The sequence below is a fragment of the Danio rerio genome, chromosome 17 (genome assembly GCF_052040795.2).
Source record: "Danio rerio strain M-AB ecotype USA chromosome 17, GRCz13ab, whole genome shotgun sequence".
NCBI lineage: Eukaryota > Metazoa > Chordata > Actinopteri > Cypriniformes > Danionidae > Danio > Danio rerio.
Window position 1 is genome coordinate 4,716,846 of NC_141037.1, and position 18,155 is coordinate 4,735,000.

General features: G+C 36.8%; 1 protein-coding gene across 12 annotated transcripts in view; it reads right to left on the reverse strand.

Moving 5' to 3' along the window:
• plcb4a (phospholipase C, beta 4a) overlaps window positions 1-18,155 on the reverse strand; it is a 122,178-nt gene that overhangs the window by 61,390 nt on the left and 42,633 nt on the right. For 9 of the 12 annotated variants that reach the window (XR_015512856.1, XR_015512857.1, XR_015512858.1 and 6 more), the window contains 6 exons: window positions 13,219-13,312; window positions 12,850-12,929; window positions 8,911-8,995; window positions 8,719-8,809; window positions 8,535-8,630; window positions 5,062-5,159 (listed from right to left, as the gene is read on the reverse strand). Coding sequence is in view for 3 of the 12 variants with exons in the window: in XM_087289846.1 (XP_087145972.1) it covers window positions 5,062-5,159; window positions 8,535-8,630; window positions 8,719-8,809; window positions 8,911-8,995; window positions 12,850-12,929; window positions 13,219-13,312 (544 nt within the window). In the remaining 9 variants the exon portion in view is untranslated. Of the gene's footprint in view, window positions 1-5,061; window positions 5,160-8,534; window positions 8,631-8,715; window positions 8,810-8,910; window positions 8,996-12,849; window positions 12,930-13,218; window positions 13,313-18,155 lie in introns of all 12 variants that reach the window. The other 3 variants (XR_015512855.1, XM_087289844.1, XM_087289848.1) reach the window with 1 other exon arrangement.

The window sequence follows — 18,155 nt, forward strand, 5'->3', positions numbered from 1 at the left end:
TCTTTTGTAGAAAAATAAAGATGTCTGGCAAGATTTTTTTGATAATAGTTTTGACAGTAGTATAGAGTGACCAAAGAGGATAAAAGGCTGGGTTATAATTGATAACTGAAGCTGTAAAATAATGTAAAAATACGCAAACAAATATGCATAAATGTTGAATGAAATGGAATATACCGCAGGTTTTTACATACACAAATGTTGTTTCTATTTTTGTTTCCTTAAGTAATAAAACAACTAAAACTAAAAATTACACTATAACTGTTATAAGTGAGACACTCGCACCGCTCTCTCCTGATACTGATACATAAACAAACTACATTGCCCATCAGCCTTCTTAAAAGGAACTGATTTCATCAACAGCTGATGCCCATCACACACACTATATATACTCTCCTCACCCATCAGTCCATGTGAAGTCTTGTTTTGCTCTGCGCACATTTCTAAGCTGTTCTGCCCAGTGGGACGTGTTGTACTATTAGGATCTCTAGTGGTCTACTTTAGTATTGCACTATGAACCAGGAAGTTTCTGTTAGGACCTCTAGTGGTCTACTTTAGACACCAATTGGAGGACAGTACATTGAAAAAGCAGTTCTTGCCATGGAGAGTATAGAACACAAAGATTATTGCAGCAAAACGATCTCCTCCGTGTGCTCCAACATATTCAGAAACTTCTTGGTTCATACTGCAATACTAAAGTAGACCACTAGAGGTCCAAATAGTACAACAAGTCCCACTGGGCAGAACATAAGCGTTTATCCTGGTTCGATTATCCCATGTTTTAGGGCTGAGCAATTAATCGAAAATCCAGTTTCGATTTAGATTTTGGCTTCTAACGATTATGAAAAACCATTAATGGAGATAAACGATCAAACAACAAAAGGAGAAAATCCCTCACTGCTCTTGACTGAAGGACTTTTGTAGCTAAAGTGTTTTTTTCTTATAGTGAAGATGCTTACATCACAGTTAAACAACATATTTAATATCTCAATTTCTAATAATCGTTTTCTTTAAAGGGTCACGAAACACCATAACACATTTTTTGAGCTGTTGACAGTCGTATATGTGTCCCACACTGCTAAAAACACTATTAGGACACCTATATTTCACTAAAAAGTGTAAATTGGTTGTTTTCGTGTTATTTCAAGCAAATTCGTACTTCCGGTTTGAAACTAATTTTTGAAGCTGCGTCACGGCCATGAGATAATAGCGTTATATTCCAGCGTGCAGACTGGACGTCTGTGCCAGAGTGTGTCTTATTACGTCTTACAGTGTGTTGCATTAATGCATGAGTAAGGCTTGGTTCAAACCAATCAGCACGCTCTATTGTGCAACTTCATTAATATTCATTACTGTCAAAGTGTAGACGGCAGAGACGCCACGTTGTGTTGGCAAAACAAGTGTAAAGTGTTGCTTTTATAGTTTGCTGCCGTTAAGTTTTGTTTTCATTTTCTCTCTGTGAGAGCGCAGCTGGAATGACGTGTAGATTAACAGTGTACGCGACGCGCGACAACAATAACTTACGTGTCTAAGGAGGATTATTGTTTACCTGAGAGCTGTTCTTATCTGCAAACGATGAGATCCGGATTCGCTTGTAGTCTCCTCTAAATAAAGACGCGGCTCTAGTTGCTGGTGATTGTCCTGTCTCTACAGATTTGGTAAGTGAGCGACCAGTGCTCTTTGTTTATTCAGATCGTATTTTATTCGTATCAAACAAACTATTGCACCGAGTGCAAACAAGTTAGCACTAACAGTTACAACCAAACTATAACCTCGTGTTGGATATTGTGACCGGAATAACACACGCGGCTTTCTGACACTACCTGCCGTGGGCATCTAAGTTTCAGGGAAATGTTGAGTTTTTTTTTCTCTCATTCGCCGTGCGGTATCAAACATTGCATGAAAAATACACACTTAGAGCCGATCCTCGAATCAAATATCACGTTTGTCGCGAGGGACATGAATGAATTCCCTGAATGAAAGAGCCAAACTGCAGTTAAAGTCCACCATTTAATAATTTGGCAAATAATTCGACTACAGATGTCCATGTAAACACAGTCACATTGTCCGCTGTGGTTGTGTGTTTTGACTCTAAAATTCAGCGCGCCCAAATAGACACTCCCACACCAAGCCTCTTTTCTTCCTCCGACACTCCCCCCTAAACAGAGCTGGACACGCCCACTTTTCTGACTTTTTCCAAAGTAGAGGTGTGAAAAAACCCTGCTGAAACGAGGGGGTTTCATGGCCCTTTAACTTTGCTGTGATGACAGTAAATAATATTTTACTAGATATTTTTCAAGATACTAGTATTCAGCTTAAAGTAACATTCAAAGGCTTAAAAGGCACCTGTGGTGAAAAATCTACTTTTCAAGCTGTTTGGACAGACATATGTGTATATATAGTGTATAGACCATCATATTGGGGTGATCTAAACAAACCCAGTCCTTTTTTTTCAATTTAACAACATAAAAACGGTGGACCAATTGGAGCGGTTTTCAGATCGACCGCAACTTTACGTAGGAGTGCGGTCCCCCTGCCCACCGAATTGATTGACAGCTGCACATCAACATGTCCCGTTAGTCACGTGTATATGATATGTCAACAAGACCAGACATACGCAAAGCAACCGGGAATAAAAGGTCTGTTCTGTTCGCTAGGATCAGCAATCATCATTAAATGTGATCAAGAGTGAGTTTCACATGTTTAAAGTGTTTTAAAACAGTGCATGTGTGTAATTAATTATAGCGATTTAATTCAGCTTCATCAGCACAGCCGCGTGTCAGTTATAAAGGAAAAAAACAGTTATAAACAATTATAAAGGAAGACGCTTCAATCCCGGTTTGTAGACGTTAAATCAGGTTTATTTTGTATAATAACATAACAGTTATCCACACAGCAGTGTAGATTAGCCTGTATCCTGTCACATTTGAGTGCAAAAACAGTGCAAAGCTAAGTATACTGATACAAATACTGATTAATAAAGTTCTTACTGTAGTATTTCTCACAAACTTTACGTGAGACCTTCTTCCTTTAAGTCTGTCTGTTGTCTGACGCAGCCGAGGGAGGAGATTAAAGCACGCGGGAAGGCATGTGGAAACAGTAGGCGGGAAAGAATCGTCTTAAAGGCGCAGTACGACAAAACCACCCCCTGGTGGAAATATGTATAAAACAGGATCTTGTAAAAGGTATAATGAAAAATCTGATGGGTGTTTTGAGCTGAAACTTTTCAGACACATTCTAGAGACGCAAAAGACTTATATTAAATCTGAAAAAAGGGGTAACCTAGGTGCCCTCTAACTAGTGTAATTAGGCAAGTCATTGTAGAACAGTAGTTTCTTCTGCAGACAATCAAACATGTTTTACTTAAAGGGGCTAATAAAATTGAGCTATTAAAATAGATTTCAAAATATTTAGATCTTTAAATATTTAAATATTAAAATAAAACAAATAAGCCTTTCTCCAGAAGAAAAAAATATTATTAGAAATGCTGTAAAAAATCCTCTGTTAAACATTATTTGGGAAATATTTATATATAAAAAAATTTTACAGAAGGGCGAATAATTTTGACTTCAACTGTATATCGTTTTGAATAATCGTGACTACAATTAGGACCAAAATAATCGTGATTATGATTTTTCCCCATAATCGAGCAGCCCTACCGTGTCTACCCCTGCCTGATCTCAACTTCTGACTGTTAGCTGCCTACCCCAACATTAGCCTGCCCTCTGATTTCCGACTATTAACCACCTGCCCCGACATTAGCCTGCCTTTTCGAACTCTGCATTTGCTGTTTCCTGTTGTCTTCGCCACAATACCTATAGTGCATATTTGTATAGTATACATTGATTCATTCTTTTTCCTTTGGCTTAGTCTCTATTTCAGAGGTCGCCTCAGCGGAATGAACTGCCAACTATTCCAGCATATGTTTTAATCAGCGGATGCCCTTCCAGCTGCAACCCAGTACTAGGAAATACCCAAACACACTCTTACATTCACACACATACACTACGACCAATTTAGTTCATTTAATTCACCTATAGCAGTTTGGACTGTGAGGGAAACTGAAGCACCCGGAGAAAACCCATGCCAACACGGGGAGAACATGCAAACTCCATAGAGAAATGCCAACTGGTCCAGCCGGGGCTCGAACCAGCGACTTTTTTTGCTGTGAGAAGACAGTGCTAACCACTGAGCACCCATGCTGCCTATATTGTATACATTATAGCTATTTTGTAGTTTTAAATTACAAAAGCAACAGATAAACAATTAAATCACAAATAATAATCAAAGTAACATTAAAACAGAAACCGTGAAGAGCCCAAATAAAGCAAATAAATTATAAAAATACTCAGTCAAATGATCACAGAAACTGTTGAATATAATACTAAAAACTAAATTTTTTTTATTGCAAAAAATACTAAAACTAATTAAAATGTAATTGAAAATAAAGAAAAATATTTACACAATGAATTTATTAATACAAACTACACAGAAACATTGAAAAAACAAACAAATACTAATAAAAAGTAAAACAAAAACATATAAGAATTAACACTAACCAATAAAAACAACAACTATAAAAGCAAATTAAATGACAAAACAAAAGTATTAAATAAGATTCAAATAATACAAAAAAATAATAATCATGCAATCTTTGAAAATAAATAAATAATATTAACCATATAAAACTGATTGATTAAAACATAAAACTGAAATAGAATACAATAAAAGTTGAACTGTGGGGGAAACCGGAGCACCCAGAGGAAACCCACGCCAACACGGGGAGAACATGCAAACTCCAAACAGAAATGCCAACTGACCCAGCCGGCACTCGGGCCAGCAACCTTCTTGCTGTGAGGCGACAGTGCTAACCACCTAGCCACCTTGTCACCCAAGAAAAACACAAAGCTCAAAATCATAAAAAACTATTTTCTAAATATTTATGATTTAAAATATGACTTCAAACTACAATATTTATTATTTCAAAAAAACTCCTGACTCCAGCATGTTCATCTGTGCTGAATTAATCTTGTATTAACCCTAACGTAAAGGTGATTTACGAACCTTTCTGTGTCTTAGCAGCACCTCTTCCTCTCGATTCTCCTCCTCAGTGATCAAACATCCGTGAATCCGCTCGGGATGAGCTTCATTCAACAGCTCAGCTGAAGATTAAAAACATTTCATTAAAACAAACAAACAAACAAAATATATAGACTGAATATAAAATGATGCCATGCTAGTGCAGAACAGACAAGCCTAAAAGGGAATTCAACTCTGTGTGAATGTGGATGTAAATTAACACAATATGAATCCGGATGTGAATAAACTGATTGTGAATGCAGATGTAAATAAACTGAATGTGAATGCAGATGTGAATAAGTGAGGTTTTACAAACTAATTTGAGAGGAGCATGTGATGTGATTGAGTATGACTGGCTTCCCATCTGTAATGAGTAATAATCCAATCCGAGTGACCCAAGCTTACTATAAATAGATCGTTTTCTCCCTACTGCTCTATCTTCATTTTGGAAGGATCCCCCTTTCCACCCAATCTCCTCCTTTTCCTCCCTTTTCTAAGAGGGGGCTTTCGAGACCTACCTTATCTCGGATCCCCTTATATGCTTACTGACTGGATGGGAGCCTTGGGCTCAAGCATCTCCGAGCTCAGGGTTCTCTCCCGGGACACGGGAACTCTTGAAATTGAATGTGAATGCAGATGTGAATTAACTGAATGTGAATGCAGATGTGAATAAACTGAATGTGAATGTGAATTAATTGAATGTGAATCCAGATGTAAATTAACACAATATGAATCCGGATGTGAATTAACTGAATGTGAATGCAGATGTGAATAAACTGAATAATAATGTGAATTAAATGAATGTGAATCCAGATGTAAATTAACACAATATGAATCCGGATGTGAATTAACTGAATGTGAATGCAGATGTGAATAAACTGAATGTGAATTAATTGAATGTGAATCCAGATGTAAATTAACACAATATGAATCCGGATGTGAATTAACTGAATGTGAATGCAGATGTGAATAAACTGAATGTGAATGTGAATTAATTGAATGTGAATGCAGATGTAAATTAACACAATATGAATCCGGATGTGAATTAACTGAATGTGAATGCAGATGTGAATAAACTGAATGTGAATTAATTGAATGTGAATGCAGATGTAAATTAACTGAATATGAATCTGGATGTGAATTAACTGAATGTGAATGCAGATGTGAATAAACTGAATGTGAATGTGAATTAAATGAATGTGAATCCAGATGTAAATTAACACAATATGAATCCGGATGTGAATTAACTGAATGTGAATGCAGATGTGAATAAACTGAATGTGAATTAATTGAATGTGAATCCAGATGTAAATTAACACAATATGAATCCGGATGTGAATTAACTGAATGTGAATGCAGATGTGAATAAACTGAATGTGAATGTGAATTAATTGAATGTGAATGCAGATGTAAATTAACACAATATGAATCCGGATGTGAATTAACTGAATGTGAATGCAGATGTGAATAAACTGAATGTGAATGTGAATTAATTGAATGTGAATGCAGATGTAAATTAACACAATATGAATCCGGATGTGAATTAACTGAATGTGAATGCATATGTGAATAAACTGAATGTGAATGTGAATTAATTGAATGTGAATGCAGATGTAAATTAACACAATATGAATCTGGATGTGAATTAACTGAATGTGAATGCAGATGTGAATAAACTGAATGCGAATGTGAATTAATTGAATGTGAATCCAGATGTAAATTACCACAATATGAATCCGGATCTGAATTAACTGAATGTGAATGCAGATGTGAATAAACTGAATGTGAATGTGAATTAATTGAATGTGAATGCAGATGTAAATTAACACAATATGAATCCGGATGTGAATTAACTGAATGTGAATGCAGATGTGAATAAACTGAATGTGAATGTGAATTAATTGAATGTGAATGCAGATGTAAATTAACACAATATGAATCCGGATGTGAATTAACTGAATGTGAATGCAGATATGAATAAACTGAATGTGAATGTGAATTAATTGAATGTGAATGCAGATGTAAATTAACACAATATGAATCCGGATGTGAATTAACTGAATGTGAATGCAGATGTGAATAAACTGAATGTGAATGTGGATGTGAATTAACTGAATGTGAATCCGGATGTGAATTAAATGAATGTGAATGCAGATGCAAATTACCTGAATGTAAATGGAGCTGAATGTGAATGCAGATGTGAATACACTGAATGTGAATCAAGATGTGAATTAACACAATGTGAATCCAGAAGTGAATTAACTAAATGTGAATGCAGATGTTCATTATCTGAATTTGAACGCAGCTGAATGTGATTGCAGATGTGAATTAACTGAATGTGAATGCAGTGTGAAATAACACAATGGGAATCCAGATGTGAATAAACACAATGTGAATCCAGATGTGAATAAATAGAATCTGAATGATGTGAATTAACTGAATATGAATGCAGATGTAAATTAACTGAATGTGAATCCAGATGGGAGTAAATAAAATGTGAATGATTTGATTGAACTGAAGATGAATCCAGATGTGAATTAATAGAATCTAAATGATGTGAATTAACTTAATGTGAATGCAGATGTGAATTAACAATGTTAATCCAGATGTGAATTAATATTGTGAATCCAGATGTGAATTAATAGAATGTGAATTACTAGAATGTGAACACAGATGTGAATTAAGCAAATGAGAAAGCAGATGTGATTTAACAGAATGTGAATTCAGATGCGAGTTAACTGAATGTAAATCCGGATGAGAGTTAACTGAGTGTGAATTGACTGAATGTAAATACAGATGTAAATTAACTGAATATGAATGCGGATGTGAATTAACTGAGTGTGAATGCCTATGTGAATTAACTGAATGTAAATGCATATGTAAATTAACTGAATGTGAATACGGATGTAAATTAACTGAATATGAATGCGGATGTGAATTAACTGAATGTAAATGCAAATGTAAATTAACTGAATGTGAATACGGATGTAAATTAACTGAATATGAATGCGGATGTGAATTAACTGAGTGTGAATGCCGATGTGAATTAACTGAATGTAAATGCATATGTAAATTAACTGAATGTCTATACGGATGTAAATTAACTGAATATGAATGCGGATGTGAATTAACTGAATGTAAATGCAAATGTAAATTAACTGAATGTAAATACAGATGTAAATGAACTGAATATGAATGCGGATGTGAATTAACTGAGTGTGAATGCCGATGTGAATTAACTGAATGTAAATGCAAATGTAAATTAACTGAATGTGAATACGGATGTAAATGAACTGAATATGAATGCGGATGTGAATTAACTGAGTGTGAATGCCTATGTGAATTAACTGAATGTAAATGCATATGTAAATTAACTGAATGTGAATACGGATGTAAATTAACTGAATATGAATGCGGATGTGAATTAACTGAATGTGAATGCGCATGTCGACTCTCACCGGTGTTTGTCTCATCCTCGTTCTCATCTTCAAACAGGTTTGTGGAGACGCTCGGCTCTCCGGCCTCCATGTGTTTCCTGAAGTCCTCCAGCTGTTCTGCGCACGTTAAAACATGGTTGACTCATCAAATATGCTTCAAACCTTTCTGCGTTAAACTATTTGTAAGGTATATATATGTCACTACTTTTTTCAACTTCAGGTTTTAGTCTTCTGTTCTTGATGAGGATTTTTCCTTTGAGGTCATTTGGAGACGGCAGTGGACATCCAGGCTCCATCTTAGGCCAAACAAAAGAAACTAAAACTTCAAGCAATTGGTTTAAGCCCATTTAAAAAGTACACAACAGAAGATTGATTGAAACAAAGTAATTAAACACACCGGGAAATCCTCTAACGGCTGTTTCAAAAGCAAATCTCCAAAAATGTCTTCGCAGTAACGAGCCAGTTTATACTGCTGATGTTTCCTGAGGAAAAAAAAACACTGCATTTATTTAGTAATTATTTATTTTTCTGGTTTGTGTGAAAAAAGAAATGAATAAACAGTTTGATTTAAAGTTTATTTATAATGCCCTTTCAGTTGCAACCTAGTGTTGGGGCCCATACACACTCATTCAAACACACACACACACACACATTTACTATGGACATTTTAGTTTAATTAGTTCAATTCACCTATACCATATGTGTTTGGACTGTGGGGGAAACCGGAGCACCCGGAGGAAACCCATGCCAACATGGAGAGAACATGCAAACTTCACACAGAAATGCCAACTGGCCCAGCTGGGACTCGAACCAGCGACTTTCTTGCTGTGAAGCAACAGTGCTAACCACTGAGCCAACGCGCTGCCATTTTTTAATATACACAGCAAAAAATAAAAATAAAAAAAATTGTTGAAACAGAGTTACTTTTCTTGTTATCTCAAATTACAGCACTTCACTCTAACTATTCACTGACTATACACATTTAAAGAAGTTGATCAATTTTACTAGGTTTTTTTTTTTACTTTTGTGTTTTTTTATTTTCATTTAAATATGATCGTACAATCATGTTAGCTTATAAAACCGTTATGGAATTGACAGCTATTAAAGCTGCAGTATTAAAGTTTGACACCCAGTAGTTGAATTAGGTATTATAGTCCTGGATCAAAACAAACGCAGGCGCAGGTTGCCAGATTGAGGAGCGAGTCTGGCTTGGTAATGGCATGCGATAGAAGGAATATTTACCATACTAAAAGCAGTTTTTGTTCTAGCCAACACCCGAAATTTATATATTAGAAAACAGCTTCTATTTCTTCCATCTGAATAACAGGATAAACCGTGATCACCTCAGGTACACCTAATGCGGTTTATTCAGTGTTAAATGCTAATAATGCGAGTTTGAATGTCATTTTACATGACATTTATTGCCATACTACTGAAAGCAGCAACAGATAGTTCACCCCAGATCTGAAAACTAAATTAAACTGTTTGAAATTGAACTTCAGAACTGTGAAATAATGCCAACACATGATTCAGCATGTACATTTAATGATGTTCAAGAGATTTAATATGTATAAATTAGATTATAAACGTTACCATTTTATGAGTGAGTGCATATTCTGTGCTGCTGAATGGCTGTGTTTACATTCCTGTCGTGTTTTGCCTGGTGCAAACAGCCAAATTGCTTATCATTGCAAATCTCGTCATGTAGTATATTGATAGGAAACGGGGTTACAATGTAAACTGCTTACCTAATGTTTACATTCGTGATATTTATATTATTTACTAATTAATAACCACCTCTTATGGAACTGAATGCACATCTCATTTCAGAAGCTGCTACTGTCCACCAGAGGTCGCATTTTGGTCATGGACGCATACTTTCAGAGCCTTTTTGAATGACTGAATGAATGAATGAAATACGCGATTTTCCAGCAAGGCAATCCGGAGTGCTGAAATATAATTGGCTAAACTGGCAGTGCAGGTTAAAATGACCAAAACAAAGACGAAACACATTTTCAAAGCAGAATATCTGACTTCAGCATTGTTTTTAAGATAAACAAGAATGTCCACTTAGGATGTTTCTGAAATATTTGCAAACATATTATGGTATTTTTATGTTTTAGAAGAGTCAAAATATTACATACAGCACCTTTAAATTTATTCCCAAATAAATAAAGATATCAGTTAATTTGTTAGTAAATGTTAGAAATGCAACATAATAATGTATAATTAATATATAATAGATAATATATGCAGCAAAATAAACATTTTTATTTTCATTTTTTTAATTTTCTCATTAGCTCAACTTACATTAGTCACATTAAAAACTAAACAAAGCAAGTTGTATTTTGTATAACAAAATCAATTTGTTAAAATATGATTAAAGGTGCTGTATGTAGGTTTCTGACTCCTCTAAAGCATAAAATAATATAATATGTTTGCAGATGTTTAAGAAACATGCTCAGTAAACATTCTTGTTTATCTGAAAAACAATTCTAAAGTCAGACATTCTGCTTTGAAAACGTGTGTTACGTGCCGGATCGTCTGTCTTTGTTTTGGTCCGTTTAACTCACCCAATTAGCCAATTATATTTCAGCATCCCGGGTTGCCTTGGTGGAAAATGGCGTATTTCATTCATTTTGTAAGAAAGGCTCAAAAAGTGTGTGACTGTAACCAAAATGCGACCTCCGGTGGACAGTAGCAGACTCCGAAATGAGATGCCGATTTAAGGTTTCTCATGAGGTGGTTATTAATTAGCAAATAATATCAATATTAAGTATGTTTACATTAGGTGAGCAGGTTACATTGTAACACCGTGTTCTAACAACACACTACGTGACGAGATTTGCAGTGATAAGCAACTGGGCTGTTTGCACCAGACGAAACACGACAGAAATGTTAATACAGCCATTCAGAAGCACAGAATAGTGCACTCACTGCACTCCAACGAAATGTTAAGGTTTATAACCTAATTACTGTATATTAAACCTCATTGACATTATTAAACGTAAATGCTAAATCACTGATATGTTGGTTTACACTGAGTCACAGTTCTAAAGTTCAGTTTCAAACAGTTTATTTTATCTTCAAGATCTGAGCTGAACTATTAATAAATGATATAATGGCAATAAATGTCGTGTAAAATGGCATTCAAACTCACATTATTAACATTTAACACTGAACAAAGCACATGAGGTATACCTGAGCTGATCATTGTCAGTTATTCTTAAGAAATAGAAGCCTTTTTAAAAATATATATTCAACCCGGGCTCATTGTGGAAACGTAGCCCCGCGGAGGTTTCTGCAGACCGCGAAAAGACGTCCTGGGAGGTACGTATTCGAGCAGTTTTAGTTTTCGCGGATCCGCAAGAGGCCGCTGTGCGCGCTTTTTCGCGTCTCGAACGCCTCTCGGGAGTGTGCGCCGTTCGTGCCCTCGCTGTTCTCGCGTGAAAAGCCACCGGATGTTGCTGTGGAGCAACCGTCCGTCCCACTGACTGGCTGAACAACTGAACGATCGACCGGGCGGCCGGCCAATCAGCCGACCCGGCCGCCCTCCTCTTCCTCTTCCTTCCCTAAACCCAAGCAACGGTTTGCAAAAGCCGTCTAGAAAAAAAAAGCAAAAGCCCTTGTCTTTGATTTTGACCGCGTTTTCAGATCTCGCCGCGTTCTCGCCCTTATTTTTTGGATTCTGTTTTTCATATTACCTGATTCCTGGAACCGGTCTTCCCCGGACTCAATCCCCGTCGTCTCCGTGGCCGGCTCCACTCCGCCGACGTAACGCACGAGCTAAGCGGACAAACTGGTTGCAGCGGGAAAGCCCTCCACACGGAGGCGAGCCGTCAGCCGGGGAGCGCGAAGAGGAGGAGCAGAAAGGCGTCACACCGTCCCGTAGCGTTCGCTCAAAAAAAAAAAAACTAGACGCGGCCATACGTACCTCCGGCCACGTAAATCGCGGTCTACAGAAACTGCCACGGGGCTACGTTTCCAGAATGAGCTTGAGTTGTATATATTTCAAGTATGGTTAGGACAAAAACTCTTTTTAATGTGGAAAACATTCCTTTTATTACTTGCCATTGCTTTTAGTTTGAAAACAGTTTAAATCAGCCTTAAATCAGCCTTTAAGCTTAATAGTCAGGCACACTTGTGTCAATCTGACAACCTGTGCTTGCATGGACTCGTTAGAGGAGAAGCCGAGTGAAAATGTGTTTTGATCCAGGAATGCAATACCTAGTTCAACCACTGGGTGTCAAACTTACATACTGCACCTATAACTTGTTATAATATATAAATTAAAAATATATATTATCAGTAATAATGAATCTAAGGATAAACATACGTGCAGTGGTTTTCAAAGGACAGGATCACAGGATACTCTGATGTCAGGAAGGCGGTTTCTTTAATTCCCTGAATCACATCCTGCATAAAACATACTGTAAATGTCTCTTTCAGTCTAAACATTCACTAAAACAGCATAAACACAAACACATTTACTTGATCACCTCATGCCCCGGACAAACTGATAATATCAGTTATGTCTGCTATGTTTCCATCCAAAGTTGCGAATTTAATTTACGCACAAATTTAAAATATAGCATAAAGCACCTGCAAGAAAAACTTTGTCTATTCAGCATTTTGGAAGAGATATCCTAGAATGCACATAAAAATAGATGAGTGAACAAGGCTTTTGATGAAACGTTTACTGTACCTTGAATAGGACGTCTGTACACATGGCCTTGCCGTGGGTGATTATGGGCTCCTGATCTTCACCTTTTCCATCCCAGCAGTCCAACTCAACACACCTGACAACACAGTCAACAAGTCAAAGATAAACGTAAGATGACAAGCATTCTGTGCATACATTTTTGAATGTAACAGTTTACAATAAGGTTGTTTTAGCTATAATGGTGAAAAGAGAACTGAAAAAAAGACCTTTTAAAAGTTCTCAAGAGTAGTGAGTATAACACTGGGAAAGATTGATGCATTTACATGTAATTTGTGGATGTGTGTAAACCAAGCGGCAACCTCCCGCTCTCTCTCAGGAAGCCAATACGGAAGTAACTAAAACTGCAATTCATCCGAAATTCCGCTAGTCCTGGCCGCTCCTGGCTCCAAAACAGAGCAAATTTCAATTGAGCCCACTGTTAGAAAGGCCAACTTTACAGCAGAAAAAAAGGTGTTTACAGCCTGCTACAAAAAAAGGTTTTGGTTAATACAGCTAATATTACCCTTCATGACAACTGTGAGGGGGTGAATTTTTTTATAACTCATCCGTTTCCTTTATATTAAGTTATATTAAGTTTGCATAATTAAGGGCGTGGCCACTTGAGTGACAGCTAGGTCTCGTTGGTCGCCGTCACATCACTTCAGCTGAATCCTGCAGATTAGCCACTGAACTCGGCATATTTATCGTATTTCTGTGATGTTTTATGTGGCTTTACACAGTCAACTGCCTTTTGGACTTGTTTCCTACAATTATTGGATGGCATGGTATGCTGAGAGCACTTAATTGAGCTCACAAACCATTCACGGGGCCTCCGTTTCCCATGTGAGTAAAGTTATATACTTATATACCATCTCTATACATGTATTTGTTTTATTTAAGATCATTTATCGTTTATATTTATATTTAGAGCTTTAATGCACTCCAAAATCTGACAGATTGATTAGCTGTAGGCTCTAGAACGGTCATCTGAAGCGTTGTCATACAGTGTTATGCTGGATTTCATCAATAGTCTTACATTAACTAACACAGACTATATCTGAAGTATTTGGAAGTAATTCGCGTTTTCCTCCTGTTGAAAAACGTCATAAGAACAATGTTTAGTGGCTCAAAACACTTTATTGATATAGTATACAACCAAGCACATGTGGTCAGAATACAAACGAGTCACAGGTGATAAAGTATTAAGCGTTCTCCCAAAGTAAAGTGTGTCTGAACCATGTCTAAGCTAAATGCTAGCAGGTGTCTGTAGCTCCGCTCACTCTCCGCCTCTTTGCCCTTGTTTGGTATCCAGCCGTGGGTGTGATGACGCGCGAACAAAATGGCGACGGTTGGCCGCGCCTACTTGTGGCTTCTTTTGCGCTCTTTAGAAACCTATGGGTGACGTCACGGATACTACGTCCATATATTTTACAGTCTATGGTGTAAACGTAACATTCTGTAGTGCATTTAGTTATTGCTCAGCAGGCACACAACGTCATAAGACGTTAATATTAGGTTAGATTTAGGTTGTGATGTCAGGTCAAAATTCAATGTCTAGGTAGCCTCCAAGGACAACGTTATTTTGATGCCCAATAACAACATCAAATGACGTTGATATTTGGTTGATTTAGGTTGTGTTAGAAAGTAACCAAAATTCAATGTTGAGCCAACATCTTAAACAAACGTCAAATTGACGTCAAATACTGAAATTTATTCAACAGCTATGGCAACCAAAATCCAACGTCTGATAGACGTCATATTGATAACATCCACACATTGTCAAGCTGTAACATCATTAGACGTTGACATTTGGTTGCTTTTAGGTTGGACTTTGACGTCGTTGGCCTGACAATGGGGTATGATGTCAATCTGACGTCTTGTGTCTGCTGGGCGTGTAAGGCCATTTCGGTCATCATACATTAAACACCGTCATCTTCTCATCTGTGACATGCATCTCTGTGCAGTCTCTGTGTCAATACGTGTAAAGATTTTGGACATCTTCTTGGACACATTTAATGCTTCCAAACAGTTTGCTGCGATTATAAATCGCCCATGTCTAGAAGTAGTTCATCATGATGCGATTTACCTTCTATGTAGGATTTGATTGGACAGGAATCACTGATTTTTCTAATCCAGATAGATAGGAAAAAATAAAGTTGCGACTGCAGGTTGAAGGAATGTAGTGGAGTAAAAGTACAGAAACTGCACTGAAATGTACTCAAGAGAAAGTAAAAGTATGGATTGTTAAAACTACTTAGTACAATTCCTGAGGGAAACTACTCAATTACAGTAATTTGAGAAATTGTAATTAGTGACTTTACACTACTGATTAGCTAATGCTAGTTAATACATTTACTAACCTGAACAAACAATGAGCAATACATTTATCACACAGTATTTGTTCATGTCAAGTAACTTGGTAACACTTTACTTTGATGGTCCTATTGAGTATTAGTAGAGTGTCTGCTTAATATCAGTTGATACTGCTCCTTCAACAGACATTTAACAGGGTATATGCCGAAGCATGCTAATGGGACTTTTAATTTGCCAGTAACCTGGGTTAAGCGCTTCGGGCGAACTGTGCCAATGCAAAAACCAGCACGTTTAAGGTCTGTTTTCTTTAAAAATCTGCGATCTCCACTGGCTGAGTGATATCTGATATAAAGTGGGTCTCAAATTGTACAAGAAGCACTGCATTAAATTACATTTCCATATACATGTCTTTATAATATGAGCATTTATTTTAGCCCAGTATTTTCAATGGAGCTTCTGCGCTAGCCTGCCAATTCTGACGGGCGCCTGCGAGTAAACAGATTTTTGTCTCGTTTTACGCTTGAGCAACTAAATAAATGCCAGAGTTTATTTAACTAAATGTATTTTAATGACATTACAACATCGATGCTGTAAAATTAACTGTATAAAATGGAAAAAAGTTCACAATAACAGGTCACCGGAAGTTTATCAGAATGGGAAAAACACTAGCTCGGCATATACCCTACTGACTATAAGAAACTTTTCAAGTACATGTCAGCTTACACTAACCCTAACCCAACCTAACAGTCTACTGATAATCTAATGAGAATTATGCCTAGTTCACACTAGAGGATTTTAAGCCTGATTTGAGCCCGATTTGGAAGTTAACGAGCTCGCCGACAGATCGGGCTGTGATCGGGAAGAAATCTGCGCGTGCACGGCACTCGCTGCTCTTTATGTGTGAACTACTGAACAACGCATCAACGAGGCTCGCTGACGCGTCGCCGACACCTCGCAGACGGAAATCCAACATTCAGCATGCTAAATATTCCGGAGCAGTCGGCCGACTCAACCCCACGTGTGGTCAGATGTAGTGATGAGCTGCAGCCAATGAGAGAGCATATCAGCATGAGCCGCGTGCCTGTGTGTTCAGGAGCTCAGCAGAAACATCTGTGATTGGTCAGAATGGGTATCGGTGCACTCGCTTCATTCTGCGTTAGCACAGACATGAGAGTAGGCTATATTAACAGTGGAACTAGAATTCTGTAACTATTAGAATTATACTGCTCATTCTGACCGTTCTCATATGAAACGCCATATTGTCACAACATATTTACATTCAAAGCTATTATTGAGATATTAAAATTAAGCTTTGAATGTCTGGCATCATATTTAATGACACCCTTACCCTAAAAATATCATCTTTTTTTGTTAATACAGCCTATAAATATGTAGTTAAGATACTAGAACACGCAAAGGTCTTGGCTTTTATTTTTTTACTTTCAAACAGGATCTATTCGGCACAGAATATGCTGTTTTGAGAGATATCTGAAGTAAATTGATGTTTTTGCCATCAGAAAGTTTTGTTTTTGTTAGCATGAAGTTGCTAGGCAAGAAAATGCACACATATTTAAAGTCACAGTGAAAAGTATTAGACATGCATGCAGTCATTTTAACCAATATGGTAATTTAAGGCAGAAATGCTCAGTTCTTTACTGTTTTGTAATAAAAAAAATAGCAATGTCAGAAAGAAATACACTGATAGTTAGAAAATGGCAGGGTGTTCTAAATATGTTAGTTTTATTTCAAAAAGTTATAAAATTACAAAAATTAAAAACTCTCTGTGTATCTATCCACTGGAACCTTGCAGATGAGTGATTAATCCGCTGATAAATCAGCTGAATTGACGATGTTTTTAAATGCTTTCTCCAAAGCTTGAAACGCTGTCAGTGATGTAACGAGCACACAAGCAGCCAATAGTGTTCATCTTTTTCTGACGACTCCTCCCTCAAAATTTCATTGGCTGTGGTTTGGTAGCTTGAATGAGCTGATGGGGAATGAGTTGTTGTCAGATCATGTAGTGAGTGACCCCCCTCTTGTGGATCATTCACAGAGTGTTGCATAGTGTGAACACCACAGAGATTAAAAGACACAAAGTCAAGTCATGTAGTGTGGACGGCACAGCGATCTGCTGATGTTTAAAATCCTGTAGTGTGAACCAGGCTTTAGTTGCAATGTAACTTAACTTCAACAAACGGACCATCAAAATTAAGCGTGACCGGTAACTTTAGCTAATCAAAATAAAGTCATTCATTATTAGTTCATGTTCACTAATGTTAACAAGCATGAAATTTGAATGTTAATAATGCATTAGTAAATGTTGTGAACTATGATTAATAAATGCTGTACAAGTGTTGTTCATTATTAGTTCATGTTAGTAAATACATGAACTAACAATAACTAATGAAACCTTATTGTAAAATGTGACCTTTTTAAGTTTGATTTTGAAAAAGAAAATGAAAAATTACAGCAAAATATAAAAATTGTAAATAGTTTGAACGTCAACAATTAATAAGATGCAATTTTAAAAATATGTAATTTATGTATTATAATAAATAAGTGCATGTAATAACATTAATCATAATTAAAATGTTATAAGAAATATGTATGGCGACACGGTGGCGCAG